Source organism: Dermacentor silvarum, chromosome 5 (genome assembly GCF_013339745.2).
Source record: "Dermacentor silvarum isolate Dsil-2018 chromosome 5, BIME_Dsil_1.4, whole genome shotgun sequence".
In the NCBI taxonomy this organism is placed as follows: Eukaryota; Metazoa; Arthropoda; class Arachnida; order Ixodida; family Ixodidae; genus Dermacentor; species Dermacentor silvarum.
In genome coordinates this window covers 6,127,881-6,150,113 of record NC_051158.1, presented here as the reverse complement: position 1 = coordinate 6,150,113, position 22,233 = coordinate 6,127,881, and the positions used below count along the sequence as shown (strand labels likewise).

General features: G+C 47.0%; 1 protein-coding gene across 1 annotated transcript; it reads right to left on the bottom strand.

Moving 5' to 3' along the window:
• Positions 1–1,733: 1,733 nt before the first annotated feature.
• On the bottom strand, positions 1,734–21,897 carry LOC125945405 (uncharacterized). Its single transcript, XM_049667154.1, has 4 exons — positions 21,892–21,897; positions 17,389–17,595; positions 13,406–13,538; positions 1,734–1,855 (listed from the first exon to the last, which is right to left on the bottom strand). Exons 1-4 carry the CDS (start codon positions 21,895–21,897, stop codon positions 1,734–1,736), a joined length of 468 nt encoding a protein of 155 aa, XP_049523111.1.
• Between the last annotated feature and the right edge of the window lie 336 nt (positions 21,898–22,233).

Here is a 22,233-nt window from a genome sequence, read left to right as displayed (position 1 = left end):
CCTAGCCAGGTTTGAGTCGCCGGCAATAATCATCGTTTCACTCTCTCCTACTGCCGAGAGCCTCCTCTCTGCTGCCCTTTGTTGTAATCCTTATACGAGTGATTCGGTTTTTCGGGAAGTGTGTTGCGTTTACGCAAGGGTCGGGAGGAATGAAGCTGCCGATTTCATGTGATTTGTGCCGTTTTCAAGTGCGCATTACAGACGTGAAGATCGTAACGTATACACGTGGCTTCTACTCATAAGAAGCCAATAAACAAAGACACCAAGGGCAGTATAGGGGAAATTAGGCGTACTTGTTAACTGAAATAAATGAATGATAAATTAATGGAAATGGGCGAAAATACAACTGGCCGCAGGTGGGGCACGAACCCACGTCTTCTCATTACGTGTGCGACGCTCTTACCAATTGGGCTACCGCGGCGCCGTTTTCCCATCCGCTTACTAGGGTATTTATGTTTATCTACTAGAACTAAAGCTGGGAGTGTTAGGGTCGACACCACATCTCACGGCCTTGTCGGCGGATCTGGAACATCCTTTTTTTTTTGTCGCAGGCGTCACGTGATCTTCGTCACGTGAATAAAAATCGCGCACTCGATTTCCTTTCTTCTCGTTCATTACACAGCGAAGCCCCGAATCCGGAAGCATTGATACCTTCAGGTAGCATGTGTGGGTTTATTAACGAGCTGCCTTCTCCCAAAAAGCTCACGTAGACGTGACACCCGCGGCATTGAGGACTTTCCACATACGGCGCTAAGGCCGCGAGTTGTGACGCTGGTTAACACTCGCGGGGTTAGTTCGGTTAGATAAACACAAGTACCCGAGAAAGTGGATGTGAGAACGGCACCGTGGTAGCTCATATGGTAAGAGCAGCCCGCGTGTAAGGAGAAAACGTGGGTTCGTATCCCATCTGCGGCCAGTTGCTTTTTTCATTCATTCATCGTTTCTTTATTTCAATTAAGCACTACACGTAATTTGCCCTATGCGGTCCTTGGTGTCACTGTTTTCAGGCTTCTTGTGTTATGATTATTTAATTCTTCTTGTGTTACGATTAATTAATAGGAAATTTCGGCCATCAGTGTGCAGTGAAACCATAACTTGAAGGTTTCAGCGAGCGCAGAGCCGTGCCGCTGGAAACGTTCTTGTTACGTCACCCAGCAGCAGCCAGCCAGGATGCGGCCCCGTGCTCTCCGCTGACGCAGCGATCTGGCTGCACCGCTTCTGTGTGACGTAAGCAGAATGTAGTCTCCAGAGGCTCGGCTCTGCGCTCGCTGCAAAGAATGGTCCTTTCATTTCAAAACGGCTATTTCAAAGGTCTTCGTAAACACCCGTATATATCGATTTCTTCTTGAGCCTTGTTTTGTACAGTTTTCGGCTGTTTTAGTACACAGCGTACTCCACCTTTGCTGACAAGGAATTAACTAGGCCGCTGCAGACGCAGTCATTCATAATCTATGACGTCACGTCGAGCGGGTGCGGAAACTTCACGATGGCGTCGCCGCGCGTTCCTCAGTTCTTGCGTGTCGTGAGGCTAACTAAGCCTCTTCTCATGGTGATAGCGATGTTAATAACGACACTTGGTATTGTAGAAAGTAATTCGCTTATGCACCTCAAATTACTTTTTGCCTTTAGATATACTGTCGCGACTTTTTTGCTGCACTTCGGTTCTTGTTTGCCCCTTTTTTTCTTACCCAATCACCTGGCTAATGTTTAGCCGCGAAGTGATTTTCGATTCATTAGCCGTAATATCGAGAAAAACCAAGATTTGATGAATGATTTATGTACATATATACAAAAAGTATGAAGATGAATTCCGCGCTGGCCACTGGTAGTTCTTTCTCGACAAACAGCAGGTGGGCTGCAAGAAAACAAAGAAAAACAACATTTTTCAGAAAGGCAGTGTATTTCGCGTTTGTTTATTGCCTTACAACGCTCCACCAAGGAGGCGTTCGCGTCAACCATAAAATGTTCTATACAATCAGGCTGCTTTTGTTGGTCTGTTCTTTCATTTTACAAGCTTGTGTACGAAGAAACGAAACGGGAAGTTCATATTCTTCCACAGTAATGCAGACGTCCGCACGCATCTGGCATCTGAACTATTGTCACGGCGTGAAATTAGGGTGCGTCGATGGTCTGCTCATTCCCCACTCATGGAGAAAATGAAAGCACGCACATTGAGGCACCCTACGGACCATTGGCACACGGCATTCTCAGGCGGTCTTCCTCGCAAGGGCAGACGGTCCTATGTACGCATATATGGATTCGGGGATCAGGCGTGACCGTCGGACATCAGCGCTCAGTTGTGAGCATGTGGGCAAACTGTGCTACGTACACATCTTTTTTGACTCGACCCACTTCTGTAGCTAAAATCCATTGGCCTACAGCCTTTCGTTAAAGCCTACGCTTCACTTAGCGCCACCAATATGAGGTGAAACATTGGCATAGTTGCAGCGTGCACAATCGTGAAGTACACATGCAGAGAGGATTGAAGTGCACTACAGAAATTCTGCGATCGCCACCTCCGGAACAGGGTAGAAATATTCTGCAAACTGTTTACTACAGGTGACCGACCAACTCAAGTAATATAACGGACGTGCTGAAAGCTTCTGATAGCTCCAATGGCATGGCTACCTGCAATTATTTATAACCAAGTGGATGCAAGAGCATAACTTGCTCCAAAAGTGAAATCTGATATCAAAAAGTGATATCACAACTTATCGTTCTCTAGTTCAGATCTCTACGCCATTAGGAGCGCCGTTGCAGCCTCAGATCACGCGCCGGCATCATTGAAATGCTGACAAGTTCGTCACTTCTGCAGGAGAGCGTGCAAGGTAAATGACATAGTAGCGAAGCTTCCATAGAAGCCCAAACGTTCAAAACATGGCGGTTTATCGGCGGTTCATGGGGCTTAGCGCCACCTGTGTGATGTGGGAACACTTCCGGCGGAAGAAAAAATAATTTGACGTCATATCCGTTAAAAACTGGTGACGTCATTTTGTTCTCAAAGGCGCGAAATTTCTTTTCGGAGGCCTGCCATTGTAGCTGTATATTAAAATGCCCCGCCATTCAACTTGATGGGCGTTTCGAGATTTCAGGGCGGAAAGCGATGCACGAAAAGATCAGCCGTACGGGTGTCGAAACCGCATCGCTGCACAGAAGATACTTTTCTTGGAGGCCGACGAACGCTTTGAGCGTAGAGTGCTCGTACTTTCGTCGGACGCCAAGCCCGTCGGCCAGCGCTGTCCCACGAAAACAATTAAAGTAAACAATTATCTGGTGGTCGCAACTCGCTACTTTTGACTGAACAGGTTAAGAAACAACGAAAGTATTCGTGTCACCAAATTCAGACAAATGTCGATAATCAAAGCAACACGAGGGTGGGGGCGCATTGTAACAGTGAACTTCACTAGCGCGCCAAGTAATATTAAGCAACGGACATACTGAATGACAAACCTCCTTCCCGCTGCACTTCTTATCAATTATTCTAATGTTATCGTTCTTTTTTTCTTTATTAATATATTGCACGGTCCTATACTCAATTACCCTCGCTATAAACTAAATGAAATAAGAACATTCGATATGCAGAAATGACGGAGCATGACGGTCAGCGTGAGCGTCTAGTATATCCGGAGGGCACAAATTGAATTGGCACACTAGCAATACTTCCCAAGTACACTGCTGGCGTCGATGACCGTGTCTGACGATACAGACACAGATTATCCTTCACATGTTACAGTAGATGCTACGACAGCGTGACGACAACGCTGTGGAGATGATAGAATGACGACAATGGAGATGGCGGCACGACGCTTATGACGGTGTGACTCCAACGCGATGGCGATGAGTTGACAAGGGCTGCGCACAGGCATTTTCTTCTCACCTCGTTAAAGTCGGGCCGATCATACGCCCTGCTGGGATAGGAGCTAAGCGAAGGCGTCGTGAGCCGGAAAGACGAAACGGCGCATCTCGACTAGGGATGCGCCACCTACCACAGCTCCTACAAGGGCAGACGCCACAAAGCACTCGCATGAAAGCACGTGCGTCTAAAAAATAGGGGGGGGGGGGGGGGGGGAGGAGCGGGGCAGGGGATTCGGCGACTCACGCGCTCTCGAGTGGTACCCGTTCAGCAGCATATCAGACAAGCGCCCCACATACCCAGTAGAAAGCTGGTCAATGGGCGCATGCGCATTGTGCATGCGTGAAGTTAGGAACGTGAACAAAGCAGATCAGATCATTTAGTGTTGTTTACTTTATAGTGAAGCTCTTAACCTCTCGTTGTTAGGCATCTTTCGTGTCCCTGTCCGTGAACAAAGCGTGGCCCGATGCGGGAGGCTGGGCGATTGCGGGCCGACCCGCGCGGAGGTGAAGCAGGCTTCAGGCACTCACCAAAGTGCAGCGAAACGTGTATACATTCTTTAGAATCCCGCATACAGCGTCGTGAATATTTCGTTGCGCCTGTTCGACAAGCGTTTGCGTTCACCACTGCACTGTTCTTGCTCAAATCTTAACTAATAATAATTAACTAATAAGTTAAAGTAATTAACTAATAAGTTAAATAGGTAATTTTTGTTAATTAGTTGAGTATGTGTTTCCATTTCTCGTGCAACTAATGTCCGCCTCGTCGAATAACCCAGCTCAATGCTAAGAATTGTGCTACCTGCCACAGGCGATTTCTAAAAATTCCGTAAAACTTAGATTGATGAACTATAGTTGATATTGCATTACGCAATGTATAGCGCGAATAGGGGGGGGGGGGGGGGGGCTGCCGAAATCAATTAGCACAAAGAGAAATGTTCGACTTCTCTGTTCGCTGTACTCACTACGCACTGCATTTATACGTCTAAGGTTGAGTTATATCCTACGAGGAATTGGGCAGCTGTTCTTCTGCAGTTGCATATGTCTGCAGGCACTTAAAATTCCAGACACCCCGCGCATAGCATTCACAATGATGCGTTGAGCTGCATAATGTGCTCCCACTATTATTAAATTTCAACGGTGCCAACCTGATCTAGGAAATAAACGGAAAAAGAAGTAAAGGTCGTAGTTTCGCTCGAAAAACGAAGCATCAATTGCGATGGCAAATTAGTAGACAGCTATACGTAGTAAGGATAGCAGCTTTATTGCCTTTATAAACTTGGGCACGTGGACATGCAATAAATGCCTACTATCGTTAATTCTAATATAAATTAATTTACAATCGCAGATGTCAAATTTGCTCGCCATTGGAGATAAATGCCTAAATTAAGCAGTTTTTAGGAACTCTAATAATGTGACGTTAGCTCGGCTACGGGAGGTTTTCAAGAAGTGTTCATCCAAATAATGTTTAAAGTGATACTTCCTTTAGACCTTTCGCTTATCCGCTAACGAAAAACTTGAGACGTCCGTTAGCGCTTTTTGTGTTTCATCGGATATATGTCACGTAATGAAAGCGGCACGTTGTCGCACATTTGTCACAACGTGCCCGCTCCTGGAATATGCGGCAAACCTCCTTGACCAGCTGCTTTCTGCAGCTTCCGGCAGGCGGCGACACAAGTTTATGCTATAGCGCCATCGCTGCAGCAGCCCGAATCCGCATAAGTGAAGGCAAATTTACACTTCTTTCTTGAAAGTCCGGCAATTAAATGTAGCAAGTGTTAAACTAAAAGATAGCCAACCCCGAAATGCGATCGTTCTGCAAACTTTGAGCAAGAACAGTGCAGTGGTGAGCGCAAACGCTTGTCCAACAGGCACAACGAAATATTCAGGACGCTGTTGGCGGGATTATAAAGAATGTATACACGTTTCGCTGCACTTTGGTGAGTGCTTGAAGCCTGATTCACCTCCGCGCGGGTCGGACCGCAAACGCCCAGACTCCCGCATTGGGCCACGCTCTGACCACGGAGATGGACACGAAAAAATGCGTAACAACGAGAGGTTATAAGAGCTTCACTATAAAAAAAGTTGTCGCAGTTTCACCTGAAAGGCGAAGCATCAATTGCGATAGCAAATTTGTAGAGAGCTATACGGAGTAATGATAGTAGCTTTATCAGCTGTATAAACTTGGACATGCAGTAGCACCGGCAACACGCAGAACTGTTGTCGACGCCGTCGGCGTTTTGCCCGCGTTCACACAAAATGCGTGCGGCGTTGGTGACTGTTGCCGGAGCCTCTGATATTAGTAGGCACTTGGTGCCCCAGCTAAACGTCGCCTCCCTTCCCCCCCCCCCCCCCCCCCACGGCCTTTCGCGCGTCGGAAGAAGGCGCGTTTACTCTACATATATGGTGATTGTAAAGGAGGAAAGAGACGCCTACTTCTGCAGCCATTAAGGTAGTACGGCGCAGAACGCGCGTTTGTTCTCCGCCGTGGGTTCACTCCCCGTGAAAGCGCGCGTCCCTCGCACCCTTTCACTCGCACATACAGCGTTCGGCGGCGCGCAGCGACGATTTCATCTCCATTGACGTCATACGGAACCTCACGGCGACGACGACGGCGACGCCGACGGCAGAAATCTGCTTTGGAGTGTCAATATAATTGCTATCGCAATAATAAACAACACTAAATGATCTGATCTTCGTTCACGTTCCTAACTTCACGCATGCACAATGCGCATGCGCCCATTGACATGCTGTCTACTGGGTATGTGGGGCGCTGGTCTGACATGCCGCTGAACGGGTACCAATCGAGAGCGCGTGCGTCGCGAGCCCCCTGAGTCGCCGAATCCCCTGCCCCGCTCCTACTCCCCCCCTATTGTTTAGACGCAGGTGCTTTCATGCGAGTGCTTTGTGGCGTCTGCCCTTGTAGGAGCCGTGGTAGGTGGCGCGTCCCTAGTCGAGATGCGCCGTTAACTCTTTCTGGCTCACGACGCCTTCGCTTAGCTCCTATCCCAGCAGGGCGTATGATCGGCCCGACTTTAACGTGGTGGGAAGAAAATGCCTGTGCGCAGCCGTTGTCAACTCATCGCCATCGCGTTGGAGTCACACCCAGCTCAACGACAAGAATTATGCTAAAATTCCGTAAAGCCTAATTTTGAACACACGGTATATGTTAAGACGGTCACCAAACGATCAGTTCCTGCACATATCGTTTTCTTCTTCTTTCCGGATATTTAACGTGCCAAAACCACTTCTGATTATGAGGCACGCCGTAGTGGAGGGCTCCGGATTAATTTTGACCCCCAGCACATATCCACATGGAGAATGGCACAAGAGCTCTGTTCTGTGTATAGATACGTCTGTAGTAGGGCATGTAGATTTTCATTGCCTGTCCTAAATACACATCCTTATTGTTTCTTTATCACCGCATAGGTGGCCACATTCATGTCATTCGCGTATTTTGCTAAGCACATTTAAATGCGTCTGCCTCACTGTGTGTGGAAAAACGATGAAATATAAATTATGGAAAAGAAACCAAAGTTCCTAAACATTTTTACAGATTACAGAAACTTATACAGTATGTAAAAGTATTCGCGATCGAAAACGTGTAAATATAATCTCAGAGGTGCACATTTGAAGACGTTTTCAAAAAACTCTCAAAACGCGTATATCCTACATTTCATAATATACCTAGATGTCTGCAAGACTTTCAAGTCAATTCATTTCAAGAATTTTTCTTGAAGCTTTGCGTTTCCTGGAATGTGAGCCACATCGAAACGAAGCTAAGATTGTGTCCCTTATTAAAGGCGAACAAGTTCATTTTAGGCACTCACTAACACGTTCGATGTAGCATGACATATTGTAACACTGGTGTTCATGAAAGTACCATGGGACGGTGTTTAAATGAGGGTCCATGCCAACTCGATGCTTTATTTATTTATTTACGTATTAATTTATTTAGTTATTTACTTATTCATTCATTCATTCATTCATTCATTCATTCATTCATTCATTCATTCATTCATTCATTCATTCAATACTGTAGGCCTATTCAGGAGATGGCATCCGACGTATGGAGGACTCGATGTTGATGGACAACAAAAAATAAAAAAGGCATAATACATTGTAAGCACGGACGACAACAAAACAATAAATGAACTATACTTTTGAATATTTCAGTGGGCATACCAGTATTTGTAAACATGTGTAGGATATATAAGGATGCGGTAGTAAAAGGTTATGCGCTGTGTGAAAGCTGTTATATAAAAAACAGAGACAACACAAAGAAGCAAAAGGAAAAATCGATCGAAGAGAACATGTAAATACATGCGCGATGCATTTGTTTTCGCTTCTCTTTGCGCACCGAACACTAGCGGCTCAATGCAGTAACTCAAAATAAGATTGTACAAGTGACGAAAATGTGTCAACTCATTCAGCATGGCGTGGAATTGCACATTTCGATAGCTAAAGAGAAGAATGAATACTTAAACGTGTTACAGCGTGGGAGGAAGGGGAGTATTTATTTATTTATTTACAATACCTACAGCGCCCTTGTGGGGCATTAGTGTAGGGGGAAATATTACCATTCAAATACAAAAAAATACAAATACATAACAAAATGCAGATTGGTGACATGTCATTTGGAAATTATCCACAGAACGACTATGAAATTTCGTTTAAAATCAACAAAGGCAAAAAAGAACATAAATCGCTGGGACAAAACCGAACAAATCGACCTGCAAGCACAAATCAATTAGAAATAGAAGCAGGTACAAATGCAAGCACAAATCGCAAGCACAAATCGCAAGCATAAATCGCCAGAAGGAGGAGAAGGAAGTGTAAACAATAACTTTCATGTGAGCCCAGGCTGAGATGAAATGGAACTTTGAAGGACAAGTGGGAATGTTGGAGTATACATTTCTCGTGGTTATACTCATCAGTTGTTACTCATCAGAGAAAAATAAAAGGCGGCAAGCGGTATATTGTGCGACAAGTAAAGCCATTGTATGTCTCAGCAGTTTGCGACTTTTTTAGGCTGCAAGCACTCTTCGAACAATTCTTGGTTGAACCATGAACATTACGAAGGGCATGAAATTCATTTACCAATGTTCGTAGCAATTAATCGTCATACGTAAGGAATCCATGTTGTGCATACCCGCCGTGGTTGCTCAGTGGCTATGGTGCTTGGCTGCCGAGCACGAAGTCGCGGGATCGAATCGCGGACACGGCGGCCGCATTTCGATGGGGGCGAAATGCGAAAACACCCGTGTACTTAGATTTAGGTGCACGTTAAAGAACCCTTGGTGGTCCAAATTTCCGGAGTCCTCCACTACGGCATGCCTCGTAATCAGATCGTGGTTTTGGAACGTAAAACCCCATAATTTAATTTTGATGTTGTGCACACCGATGTTTGCACACTCTCACTTTGGGCAATCCGTATTCCAATGCAATCGGTAAAAAAGAAAACTGCTTCGAGGCCATGCGAAAGTCACGGAGGAAAAACCCGGTTTTCAGTTGAATGTGTGCAACTGATAAAAAGGTGTGCGCTTTCTAGCACGCACGCACACGGGTGGCTCACTCGTCTTGCCGGCATTTCATCGATTTTGTTGGAACAGCCTATATTGGGAACCCGTAAAACAGTACCACAACAAAGAAGCACGAAATGCCCGATAGGTCCCCTCTAGCATGGGACCAGAGATCAGTACTGCCAGGTTTGGCTATTTATAGCCAAATTGGGCTACCGAAAAAAAATTCTGGCGTCGACATCGACGAGTTGGCTATGTGGCTATATTTGGGCTACTGAATATCTGCGACTTGGCTTTGTTTGGGCTATAAGGGTCGGCCTAATCAAAGCTCCAGGGGGGCTTTGATCGAGTAGAAACAAATCTCGAAGGCTATGTTTTAGCTGACTGAGCCGGCAGCGCGCCTGTGCGTGTGTGCGTGCGCGAAATGCCATCCGCCCCCTCTCCCCCTCCATTCTCTGCGCCGTACTTCGCTATGCTCAGTGAGCAAAAAAATAGGGTCGGGCGATCGTGGCGCCCACATGAAAGAAGCACGGGTAGATGACCCGCTCCAGCGTGTTCACGGCCATGGCTTCTTGGTGAACTATCGCGCCGAGCACAGCTTTCAACCTGCTTCACGTTTCTCACGCTAAGCTTTACTGCCATTTTCTTTTTCCTGCGAGATGAGTTTTTGTTTGTGCTTACATTAGAGGTTCATTTCCGTAGGTTAGACTTAAGACCGGATCGTCCTCGGAGAGAAGAATCGAACCATGGGGAAGTGGGCCAAGAATGCGAGAAAGTATAAAAAAGAGCCCAAAGTGGGTCCTGGTGCGTTTACTTATAGATGGCTTGCCCGTAACGTGACAGATGCAGATACTTATTGTGCTAATATCGAAACAAGTTTGCCGCGATGCCATTAGTGCGCCACGTCACATGAACATCGCCCAGTGTGTTAGCTTAGCAGGTGGTGTGTCGCGCTGCTGACTCAAGGAAGGGGGTTGGATCCTCGGCCACGGCGGCCGCATTTCGATCGAGGCTAAATGTTGAAATACCCGTGTACTAAGATTTATGCGCACGTTAAAGGAACCCAAGTGGTCAACATTAATCCGGAGTCGCCCACTGCTTCATGCCTCCCAATCATATCGTGGTTTTGGCACGTAAAACCCCAGTAATTATTATTAATAGTATATCAACATGGTTTGCTTTTTGACAGTAACCGGTTTTCACAGGATTACCACTGTCATTAATTTGTCGTTTACCTTTGCTCTTTATGAGCCGTCGCAGCTTTTGCCATTTCGAGCGAGTTACGTTCGGGACGTGCTCGTCGCCGCAAACGCCTGCGCGCTTCTTACATTTGTGTGCCGTTTTGCGCAGCAACCGTTTAAAGTTTCGCTTACACCGATTGAGACAGCGAGTGGCATCTGTTGTCTCTCACTTCTCTTTAACGCATGTTCTTGGCATGCTGTAGACCTACGATGGCGATCAGGTTGATGTAAGTGGAAACTATATAGAGTGTGTCCCAGCTAACCCGGTTCAATCTAATGAACGAGAAAACAAGATAGGACGATAAGACAAATAACGCGAGATATTATGGCGGGATACACTGGTTTCGGCTCATAAAAAAGAAGCCGTGGGCGCGTCACCGTCGCAGACCGCTGGACAGCTGAAGTTTTTCTACACCGTAGGCGGATGTCACGTGACAGCTCAATGATGCTGACATTATTTTGCGTCCACGTGAGCTAAAAAGCAGAGTTCGTAGTTAGTATTACTGTATACAACTAAAAATAATAACCTACTACTATCTGTCATATAATAAAATCACTGTGATTTCGTCTTCTGCAGCGATTCGCTGCAAGCGTGATGTACACCGTCACGGCGGCAATCACATTTGGTTACAACGGGTTGTGCAAAAAAGGATTGCGTTGTTGAATGTGAAAATTTATATAGAAATAAAACTGCAAATAAAAATGGCTATATTTGGCTACGAAATATTTGACTCTATTTTTGTGTTTGGCTACATTTGGGCTACAATTTCTTTAACTTTGGGCTACGCCGCCTCGTCCGACCTGGAAACACTGCCAGAGATGCTTCCAATGCATATGAGAATGCCCTGCAGCAAGGCCTTGTCAGATAAGGAAAAGCACGACACCTCCCGCGACGCCTGCCCGTGTGCACTTCCCTTCGTAGTTCTTTTATTTGTTAAGAACTTTTCGCGGTGGCTTAGTGGCCACGGGGTGTCACTGCTAAACATTAGGGCGCGGGATCAAATGCCTCCCGCGGCAGTCACATTTCGATGGGAGCGTAATGTAAGAACGCTTGTGTGTCGTCTGCACACAGGCTTTTCTGCGCACGTCAAAGAGCACCAGGTGGTCAAAATTATTCCGGGGAACCGCAACTACGGCGCATCTCAAAATGAGTTCGTTGTTTTGATCACGTAAATCCGCAGAATTGAATTCTAGTCCATTGGTGTTTGCCAGGAAATCTCAGAGAACAAAGTAAAGAAGGATGCGCCAAACCCGTAGCTATGTCTCGCTAATTTTAGTTGATGAGGTTTCTTTTAAATGCACTAATAATGCCCGCCAACGACAATTCCTAGAGATGAGTTGGTAACAGCATTTGCGAGCAGCTTTCTTCGCCGTGAAATGTTCGTGTGAGGGATGGTACTTGTTCAAGCAGAGCGTTTGTGACCAAAAGGAGAACATTGCTTGTGTTAATCATTTGTAACTGGTACCGGCGAAATCCCGAACTTTAGGCTGCCAGACGACGAAACCCCTAATTTCTCACTGGCTATTCTCATTCTTATTGTCTCCGGATTTTTAATTCGCCCACATTAAAAAATAAAAAATAAAGAAAAATTGACTTGCCATCCCGGCCTGCGAAAGCGGATGTCCAGGGAAGCTGTTGAAAACCACCACTACGGCTGCTGATGGTGAGGCATGGAATACTTTATTGCTTTAGAGTAACGGTAGTAATCGTAATTTACAGTAATGCTAACAATGGGAGTAATGATAATTTTAGGAGCACGCCGCCACTGGTCGTGTTGCCTTTCTATTCCCTTTGGCGCTCCACATATTCGCATTGCTCGTCGGTAGTCCTAACTATGCGTTGTCCACCAGTACCGTTCCTAGAACAACACTGAAATCTGTTGCTAGCCTGGTTCTTTTATGTATCAAAGCCTTAATGTCGTCACTTCCCACGCCGCAAGCTACCGTCGCAGCGACAGTTGCATAACAGTAATCTTCACCGGGAAACGTACTTCTCACTGTTATCATGAGCGGCTTACCATCTACGTTGTGGTTTGGAACTTTGGATGCATGTTTTGTGCTTGTGCTTCATTGAAACGAATGCTGTGCTGTGTGTTGTACTCGTGATACCAAAGAACCTATGCTCCATCTCTAAAGGTTCTCTTTCTTTTTTTTCGTGACGACGATGCCGAGAAAATTTCCAACCAACTAGAGGCTAACAGCTTCGCTGTGAAATCAAACCCGAAATCGAAGGACCCTACACATACTCCGCCTCATCGGTGGGTTCACAGGATTGCCCATCTATAGCCTCACCACCCATTCTTCATTCTCTGACGATTTCACCGGAAAGGAGCGTTAGCTTGTGACGAGCAGTTCTGTTTCTTCAGTGAGGCAAGCACGGCATGCGCTAACTGTTGTAGTGGTTGCCCATCACACGCACGATATCGGTAAACAAAAGCGCTTGTGGCTGCTCGGCAGATGTTGGCACTGCCCGGACTAACCATGCGAAAACGTGGCCAGAGCGGGTTGTCGTCGGCGTTTCTCTCCCTGGTCGCTGTGTGGCGCTACCGTTTACGGCTGTGCGGCGTTTAAAGGTTGATGCTGTGGTCGAGCACAAGGGAACGACAGCCGTCCCAGTCTGTGGTTGCTAAAGCAAATACCTTTCTACAAGAACTCGGCTACTCCCTCACATTGACAAGCATCATCGGTGACTTCTGCAAGATTTGTTCTGTATTTCGAAAAACCGAAAGATTCAAAGAATCACTTTGCAAACCAAATGTTTTAGAGACAGAAATGTTAACATTTACTTACTCATGGTGACCACGGTGCCGTGCCAATTTCGGCAGCATGGATGGTGCGCAAGAATATGCCTGCTTAATCCCAGCAGCAGCATCAAGAGCACAACGCCAAGATGGCAGTTGGCTATTCCTTCGACTATTCGCACCTGTAATAGAGAATACAGTATAGGTAAATTTTCAGTCCGTTTGCAGCAAATCATTAAGGTGCACTGAAAGTGCTACGGCAACTTTGCACTGCGTGGGATAGACAGAAGTGACGTCTGAGATGCGTTGGTGCAAAGAAGATCTACAGTGAGTGACTGTGTATGATATCTCGCAGATTATGTGACACGCTAATCTCCCGTTACATTGTAAGAATTTATTGGAGCGCGTGTGTACTGAGAAATACCCGAGGCTCCTATAAAAAAGGGCACCCTGGGAGTAAGTAAAGTGTTCCGAATTTCGCTGGTAAAATCGAGTTTTAATATAGCGTATAAAGATTGCGTTAGCGTTAGCATGCGACGCAACGCTAACGTAAAGAAAAGTTGCACTGTGCGGCACAAGGTAGTGTTTTAGAATAGCGGAACGGAGCAAAACGCTAACGCAAATACACTTGGGCGCCATCTCGAGGCGGATACGGCAAACATGAGCAAGCCGTCTCGTTAAGCCTACTGCGCCGCTAATCGAGAACGTATATCGAAAACAACACCCATTTGTTACCCGTACGCCGCTGTAGAAGCATCATCACACAAATCTAAAGCAAACACGAGCATTAGTGGGGAACGCATGAGCCGAACAGTGCAGTCCGACGACTCGATAGATCCAAAGCGGGAAGCTCTCACTTCGATCGACTGGCGCCGCCATGTTGCCGTACGTAAGACTCCCCTTGCGTGCGTTAGCGTTCACCGCTCAATCCCGAAATTAGCGTACGTACGTATGGCTCTAGCATCGTTCACGTACAATACATGCGCAGTGTGATGCACGCAACGCTAACGCTAATTCTTTGCGTTTGCTGCCTTACGCTGTACTAAAACTCTCTAAATATTTTCACCAAAAATGACCTGATCCGATATGAAAACATTCTGAAGGTAATGACATTCGAATAATTACTATTATCAGTTCACGCGACGCATCGTCCCTTCACGAAAGCAGTAATATTGCTTTCAGCGCTTCAAAGCAAAACACGTGTCATTCGTGTTATCCATTCGGCGGTTTTAGTGTCGCATGCAGTGCCAAACGTAAGGACTTGGGTGAAACTCACTGGCCATGCCCAGTATACGCAAACACGCGTTGCTCTATAAATGTGTCATAGCATTAATTCAGTCCCCATTTTTTTTTTTTTTTGTTTTTTTTACTCTTGGCCTAGTTAGAAGGTGCTCTCGGAGGAAGTTGTCTCTACCTATCTGAGTTCCAGTGGTTTGTTCGTGTTAGCGGTCCGCTCGGCTCCGCTAGACAAGTTTGCACCGTGCACTGCAGCGTACGGCAGCGTTAGCGTTGCACCGCACGTTTAGGCTAGCACACGGATTTCACATTATACTGAAACGCTTGTTCTGTGGTTTTCCTTCTGAGCTTGCTTCGCCTTCTGATATTTCCCAATGACATGGCTACCTGCAATTATTTCTAACTAAGCGGATGCATGAGCACAACTTGATGCAACAGTCAAACGTGCCAAGTGAGATAACAAGTTATCGTTCTCTAGATCATATCTCTACGCCGTTAGAAGCGCCGTTCTAGTATCAGGGCGTGTGCCGGCATCATTTAAACGCTTAAAAGTTCGGCATTTCTGCAGGAGAGCGTGTATGCACCATGACGTCATTATGAAGTACGTCTTTCGAGACACCAGTGGCATTCAGGTGCGGGTTAGTTTCCGGTATTCGTCATGAAAGAGCGACGACGCGACGTTTCCCAGAATTCCCGCGAAAATTCCGCAAAGAGGAGTCGAAAAATTGCTTGATGCCTGCTCAGAAAGCAGACCGAGCGTACCGCCTCCAAAGAGCCTGCTTATTGGCGATGTCGAGTGTTGCGCTTCGTGCTTCATGCCAACCCATTCAACTAGTATATTCAACCAGCCAAGGGGTACCGTGGTTGGTTATTTAGGGGGCTAGGGAAAGGGGGAGGGGGGGTTAGCCAATTTAGAATGTTGGCACACACGTAAAAGAATGCACGGATGGCTAGGATATTATCTTATAAATGTATAGAAGAAAGGTCGACCCACAATGGGGTAAAATGGAACTGGGCGTAATACCTGTATAACCAGTGAATACTGCGCGAACAATGAGACAGTGTCACAGAAAATAATTCTTAAAGACAAAATTAGAGATGCATTAGTGACATGTTCGACAGACGTGTTAGAGATAAGGCTAGATATTAAAGTATACGAAAGTGCAAATAACGAAAGGACGAAAAAAATGTAATAATAATTCGTAATTCGAAGCGCAAGCCACTACTTTCGGGTCCAGGTGCAGGGTGTCGGAACAATCGGAGTTTGAATAAAATCTGCCGATGGCGACCCTCATGTGCAGCGTGTGGAAAAAGCTGAAGACATATTGCAAAATCGAGCCTGTACGCGGGATGATAGCTTTTAAGTTTTCAGGGATTTTTTTAGATCGCCTGTTGCAGATAACATAAAATCTAGTCCTTCAGCTGGATTATTCAGGGAGGTGGACAACACTTGCATGAGAAATCGAAACAAATTATCATCCAAATAAAAGTTATTAACTTTTCAATTATTTACTTTATGGCACATAGGAATTCTGACGAAGGAATTCTGACGATAAGATGCGAGGCGGCGAAAACATAATGTAGGAATGACGACGACGACATATTTGTGCTGGAGGAGGTGTCTGTATTTGCATATATTACGCGAGCGCTTACAGACTGCCTCGGTTCGCACAATATCCGGCTCCGGCTAATTGTGCAAGCCAGCAGCAAGACAACAGCCCCAGTGGGGTGGGAAAGGGAAAGAAAGCTCTCGCAGTGACGATTCGTAAGCTAGATAAAACGCAAGACGCAATTTGACGGCTGCCGACGGCTTCCTGAGGTGTCCGCACAAGCTCGCCGTAAGGTCACGACTTTTGACAATGCATGCTGTTTGACAGTGCATGCACCAATTGATTGACTCTCGATGTAGCAGAATACGCAGCATCCTAAGGCAAAAAGGCAAAACCTGGCATTGGGGAAAATTTATTGCGCCAGTCGGGCCACACACGAGAAAATCGTTCGTAAGCCATAAAGTCACACGGACGTACGGGCGCCTAGATCTCGATGGGAAATTCAAGAACGGCAATCCATGTCTTCACTTTCTCCTCAAGTTGTGAACCGTTAATTATTATGTCAGGCAAGCGAACGAGAACAAGGTATTGAAGGAACACTTCAACAGTTTTACAGCATGCAAAGTTAAAACTGTCAGTTACAAATTTAACCCGTTATTGGGAGAACTTGTGCCCAGCAGAACAAGTAATACCCCTGCCATATGGCACACGTAATGTCATTTGCTGTAAATGACATTCATATCGAATGTCACTGCGGTCTTGCGTTCCCAGTCTACACGGGTAAACAAAATGACATTCCCAATTGATGGCAATGTTTATCGGCAGGCTGCTATGACAACGAAAACTTACAAATCGTGATTCTTGTTTACATATCCACACTTTATCGGTAGCAATACAATGGTAAACATTGGAAGGTTATTTGAAAATATATTACATTTCGTTTTAACTTATCGATTTTGTAATTTATTGCCAAGCCCCTGTCATCAAGATTACACAAGTCGCGCGCGTATGAGTTAGGGAAACTCATTCAATGGGCGAATGCCATTAGCTGTGAATGCCATGCCATGCCATGCTACCAGCTGCTAGCGCATATTTACAAAGTGCAAAGTAAAAGACAAGACGTGTTGTTCTTGAAGAGGCGCCATGTATGTACGACGGATAATCGTTTTCCTCACATGATATCTTTGAGAAATATGCTCTAATTCGTGACAAGTATAGGTCATAATTTTAACGTGGAAATACATACCCAGAAGGTGTTTCCCTTTACTCTTCGGATGACTCTGGCCGTAACCATGTGGAGAGCCACTTTTGCCAACAGGTGTGCAGTCACAATTATTACGTGGCAAAAGTAGAAGTTATCGGCATCGGCGTACGGGAGGGTGATGAGCATTGCATCTGCTGTGATAGTTATAGGGATTAATGAATTCAGATCTTCTGGAATACCGGCTTGTCCCTGCAGCGGAAGAAGGGCTTGCTGTAACAAGAGGCTTGTGGCGACTGCTTCGATCAAGATCAGGTTCGTAATTCCGCTAAGGGCGAGAACGCTCGCCCACATGTCCTTGGTCCATGTGTTGGACAACGTGCTTGAGATCGTCGGGAGTTGGGCCACAACCTGAGAGCGGCAAACAATGAAGACAACGTTACGAACGAAAGAATAACGGCACTTCGGAAGTGTAAACACAGACACAAAATCACAAAACATTGCTGCAAGGGCAAGAACACAATACGGCTGACATGTCCCCGATGAGGGGGGGCATAGGCTTCGAGATACGCCATACCGGTGCCCTTGGGATTAATTTCGAAAACGCGGCGTTCAATGCAAACCAAAACCACAGCAAATGAATGCGGCCGCAGCGACCAGGAGTTCAGTTTCCTGCAGGATGCTCATGAGCGGAGTGTCGTGCCCACTGAGCCATTGCTATATGCAGTGGAAGGCCGGACAGCCACTGCAGTCTAGAGGCTTGAGCAGTTGCGCAAACATTTATTACTCACGCTGTGTGGATAATCTTTGAGCAGCCGGTGGCCCGCCCTTATAGCGAGTGCCTCTTGAATTCCTTTAATGTACATGTGCACGAATATGGCGAAAAGCGCCAGGTAAAAGACTAAACGGTGCATTACGTGCAATCGGCCACGATGATTATGGTGACGGATGATGATGATGATGATGATGATTCATCTTTTAATGGAAGACACCGGCTGTGGGGGTAGACGACATACTGGCCGTGGTGATATGATTTAAAAAACAAGTAACTAGGAGGTACGTCTAGTGGCACGAGCAGCGCACATTGCTGCTGCTGCTGCGAACGGATGGCGGAGAGCAAACGCCGAGTCTTCCGTTGCGCAAAAGGCCATGGGGGGATGAAAAGGGGGGAGGGGGGGGTGACGTTGTGCTGCGGCAATAAATGCGTATTTTGTGACCGGGCGCAAGGGCAACTGGAATCTCGCAGGCGAAAGGAGGAAAGCGGGATGGCAGCAGCGGGGGGGAGGGCGTGCGCATTCTAGCTCTGGGAGCAACCACATATTTTGCGCGGCGGCGGGCGGTCGCGCTGACCGTATCTTGAAAGCGATCTGCAACACGACTCCTACCTTTGTATGCGCTGTGGCTTTCGGCGCTCAGTTTGCGTTGAAGCGATAGACCGCACGAACTATCGCTCGCTGCTGCTTTCGCGCTTGCTCACGCCAGCGTTTTGACAGCGGTTGTGTGCGGACATAGAGTGTGATTTATTTATTATTTATTAGTTACCTGCATCGCCCCGTACCTGCAACGCCCCGCACGGCATTACAGCAGGGAGGTTACAGCCTTAACTAAATACATGAACAAATAATTACAATGCGTGGAAGAAACATCATTTTCTGTGATGTATACAATGCGCGATGGCAAACTGTTCCAATCTCGAACAGTTCTAACAAAAAAGAATAACGGAAAACGTCGCCCTACAAGAAAATTCCCTGACCTTCAAACAGTGGTCCAGTCGCTTAGATATGTAGTGTGGTGCCTGGATATATTGTTACATGTTTGCTTCCATATGATTTACCCATGTTTGCTTTTGCGCAATAACCATATGGTTGTCAATTCCCTTAGTAAGTAAATGTGTCCAAGTTTATACAGCCAATAAAGCTAGTAATCTTACTCCGTACAACTCTCTACTAATTTGCTATCGCAATTGATGCTTCGACTTTCGGGCGAAACTCCGACTTTTATTTCTTTTTCCCTTGATTTCCTAGATGAGGTTGGTACCGTTGAAGTCTAATAATAGTGGGAGCATATTATGCAGGTCAACGCATCACTGTGAATGCTATGTGCTCTGGAATTATAAGTGCTTGCAGACATATGCGACTGCAGAAGAACTGCCCAATTCCTCGTAGGATAACTCAACCTTAGACGTATAAATGCAATGCGTAGTGAGTAAAGCGAACACAGAAGTCGAACATTTCTCTTTGTACTAATTGATTCCTGCATCATTGAACTGGGTTATTCGATGAGGCGGACATTAGTAGCACGAGAAATTGAAACACAAATTCAACTACTTAAGAAAAATTCACTAATTGCCTTCCTAGTTAATTGCTTTGCGACACATATTGCAATGTACGAATTGTAACCGGTGAGCTTCTCACGCATATCCACTTGGAATGAATTTCGAGAATGACACCAGTTTGGAAATATGGGCCATCAAACTCCCCGTAAAAATGCACCGTTGTTCCACTTAATTAAATTGAGCTTCGCACTGTCTCTCGTCTCGCTTAAACGCGAACTAAACGTCGAAAGCACAGCGCATACGAAGCTACCGGCACTCGGCGCATGCACTTTGTCCCCATCGCAGATCGCTTTGAAGATGAGGACTGCGCGTGCGCACACTTTGCACACTCCGCCCACATCGCAGATCGCTTTCAATCTCGGCGCCTCCGCTTGGCTGAATACACCCGGGACTTTTCCAGCCTGAGTGCACACTCTGCGGTGCGCCTAAAGCGGATTTCCACCACATTCTATATTTTTGCTCTGAGCTCCAACCACCTGCCGATTGGCAACTCACTGACCTCGAGCGATGGGAGGCTGCGGTGTCCAGCTCTGATCCGGCTGTGCAAAAACAGCTAACGGACTGGGCTTTAGTCGTCGCTGAGAAGCACCAGCTCCCAGCCACTGCACGCAGCCAAGAGGCAACCCATTCCTAAGGTGTAACCGCATAAGGCTCAAACGACTCAATAAAGTTTTCACCACCACCACCCGCTTGCCTGCACTGTGAACAGCAGCTGACGGAGCAGAGCGCACCACGCCCCCACCCCTACCGCAACCTCTCCCTCTACGTCGCCGCCTCGCCCCCGTGTCTTGCGCGCGAAAGACAGCGCGTTTCCGGCCTGCTTTGCTCCGTCGCGTGCGCTACACTGAGCCGCGAGTGGCGGCTCACCATTGTACGCTTTCACTCGCACACACAGCGTACGGCGTGTGGCGACGTTTTATTGCGATAGCAATTATATGGACACTTCAACCGGATTTCTGCCGTCGCCGTCGCCGCTGCCGGGAGGTTCCCTATAGATAAATCTTCGCCGCGTGCCGTATGCCCGAGCGGAAGCGTGCGGGGAGGCGCGCTATCACGGAGAGCGAACGCACTCAATCACCCACGCGCAAGCGAGGAAGCGGGAAGCCAGCGCCGGAGGGAGCGCGGGGGGGTGGGGGGGCGCACTTCTACTCTGCCAACAACCGCGCTCGTCGCTCGCCCGCACCGTCTTTTATCTCCACACGGCTCTGACCTTTATGCGCCGTGCATTCGCCGCTCAGTTTCCGTTGAAGCGATAGACCGCACGTACCTTCGCCCGCTGCGGCGTATGCTTGCTGCCAGCGTTTTGACAGTCGTGTCTGCCGTCATTCAGTGTGATCTCTTCATGTTTGTTTGTGCGCGCTCACACCACGCTTGTTCATTCAGTTAGTAATAGTAGAGCCATATTTTCCAACGCACGCTACACATGCAATGCTGCCCGGATCGGCAGTGCAACACTACAGGTGTGTCCCTTCGCACGCGCTGCCCACGGGAAGCGCTTCTCATCAACACCACCGTTTCACACGCGCCTTCTCGTGGTCATCGAGTCTCTCTCTTCATGTCGGTCTACTTACGCCGCAGCACACCGGCTTACTCAATCAGCTCATGTTTACTACAATTCATATTGCTACCAAAGCCGCTCACCTTACTTCGTATGACATTGCGGTGTTGCTATCGCATTCATTGCTTCGCCCTTAGGGCGAAACTGCGACATTTTTTTATCGCCGTGGAACTTTATACGGAACATCACGGCGACGGCGACGACATAAATGCGCTTGGAATGTCCATGTAATTGCTATTCCAGTAAAAGAGAGGACTTGTTACCCTTTAAGACGCGTCATGAATGTACGACGGCGAATCGATTTCCTCACAGGACATCTTTGAGAAATATGCACTAATTCATAAGAAGCACAAGTCACAAGGTTATCGTGGAAATACATACCCGGATGTTGTTTCCATGGATCAGTTTCCACGGTGCAGGCGAACGATCGGGTCTTGATGATAGTCTCGACCAGGTAAATAAGCACGAGCAAGGCATGAACGTTTTCGAATTGGTCGGCATCGAATATGTTAAGTCCGACTATGATGATGTCTGACCACACAATTCTTATTTCTTCGGCTCCCCTCGTGAAACACTGTTGTCGGTGAGGTTGTCCAAGCGCTGTATTATCGATGAGATAATGGTACAGGTGATTGTGTAGCATTACCTTGCTCACCTCCATGGTCGACATCAGCGTGACCCAGTACCACCTGGGAGCTCCGTAGGTGATTTAACAGGTAATGGTACAGCTGATTCTGTACCATTACCTTGCTCACCACCATGGTCGACATCAACGTGACCCAGTACCACCTGGAGCTCCGTAGGTGATTGAACTGGATGAAGTTGGGATGGGAGCCAGCACCTGAGAATGGCAAACAATGAATAAAACGTTAGGAGCTAAGAAATAACGGCACTTCGGAAGTGTGAACACAAAATCTCACAAAACATGGCTGTGGGGCAATAACACAATACGGCTGCCATGTCTCCGAGGGAGAGGGTTGGGGGGGGGGGGGAGTGG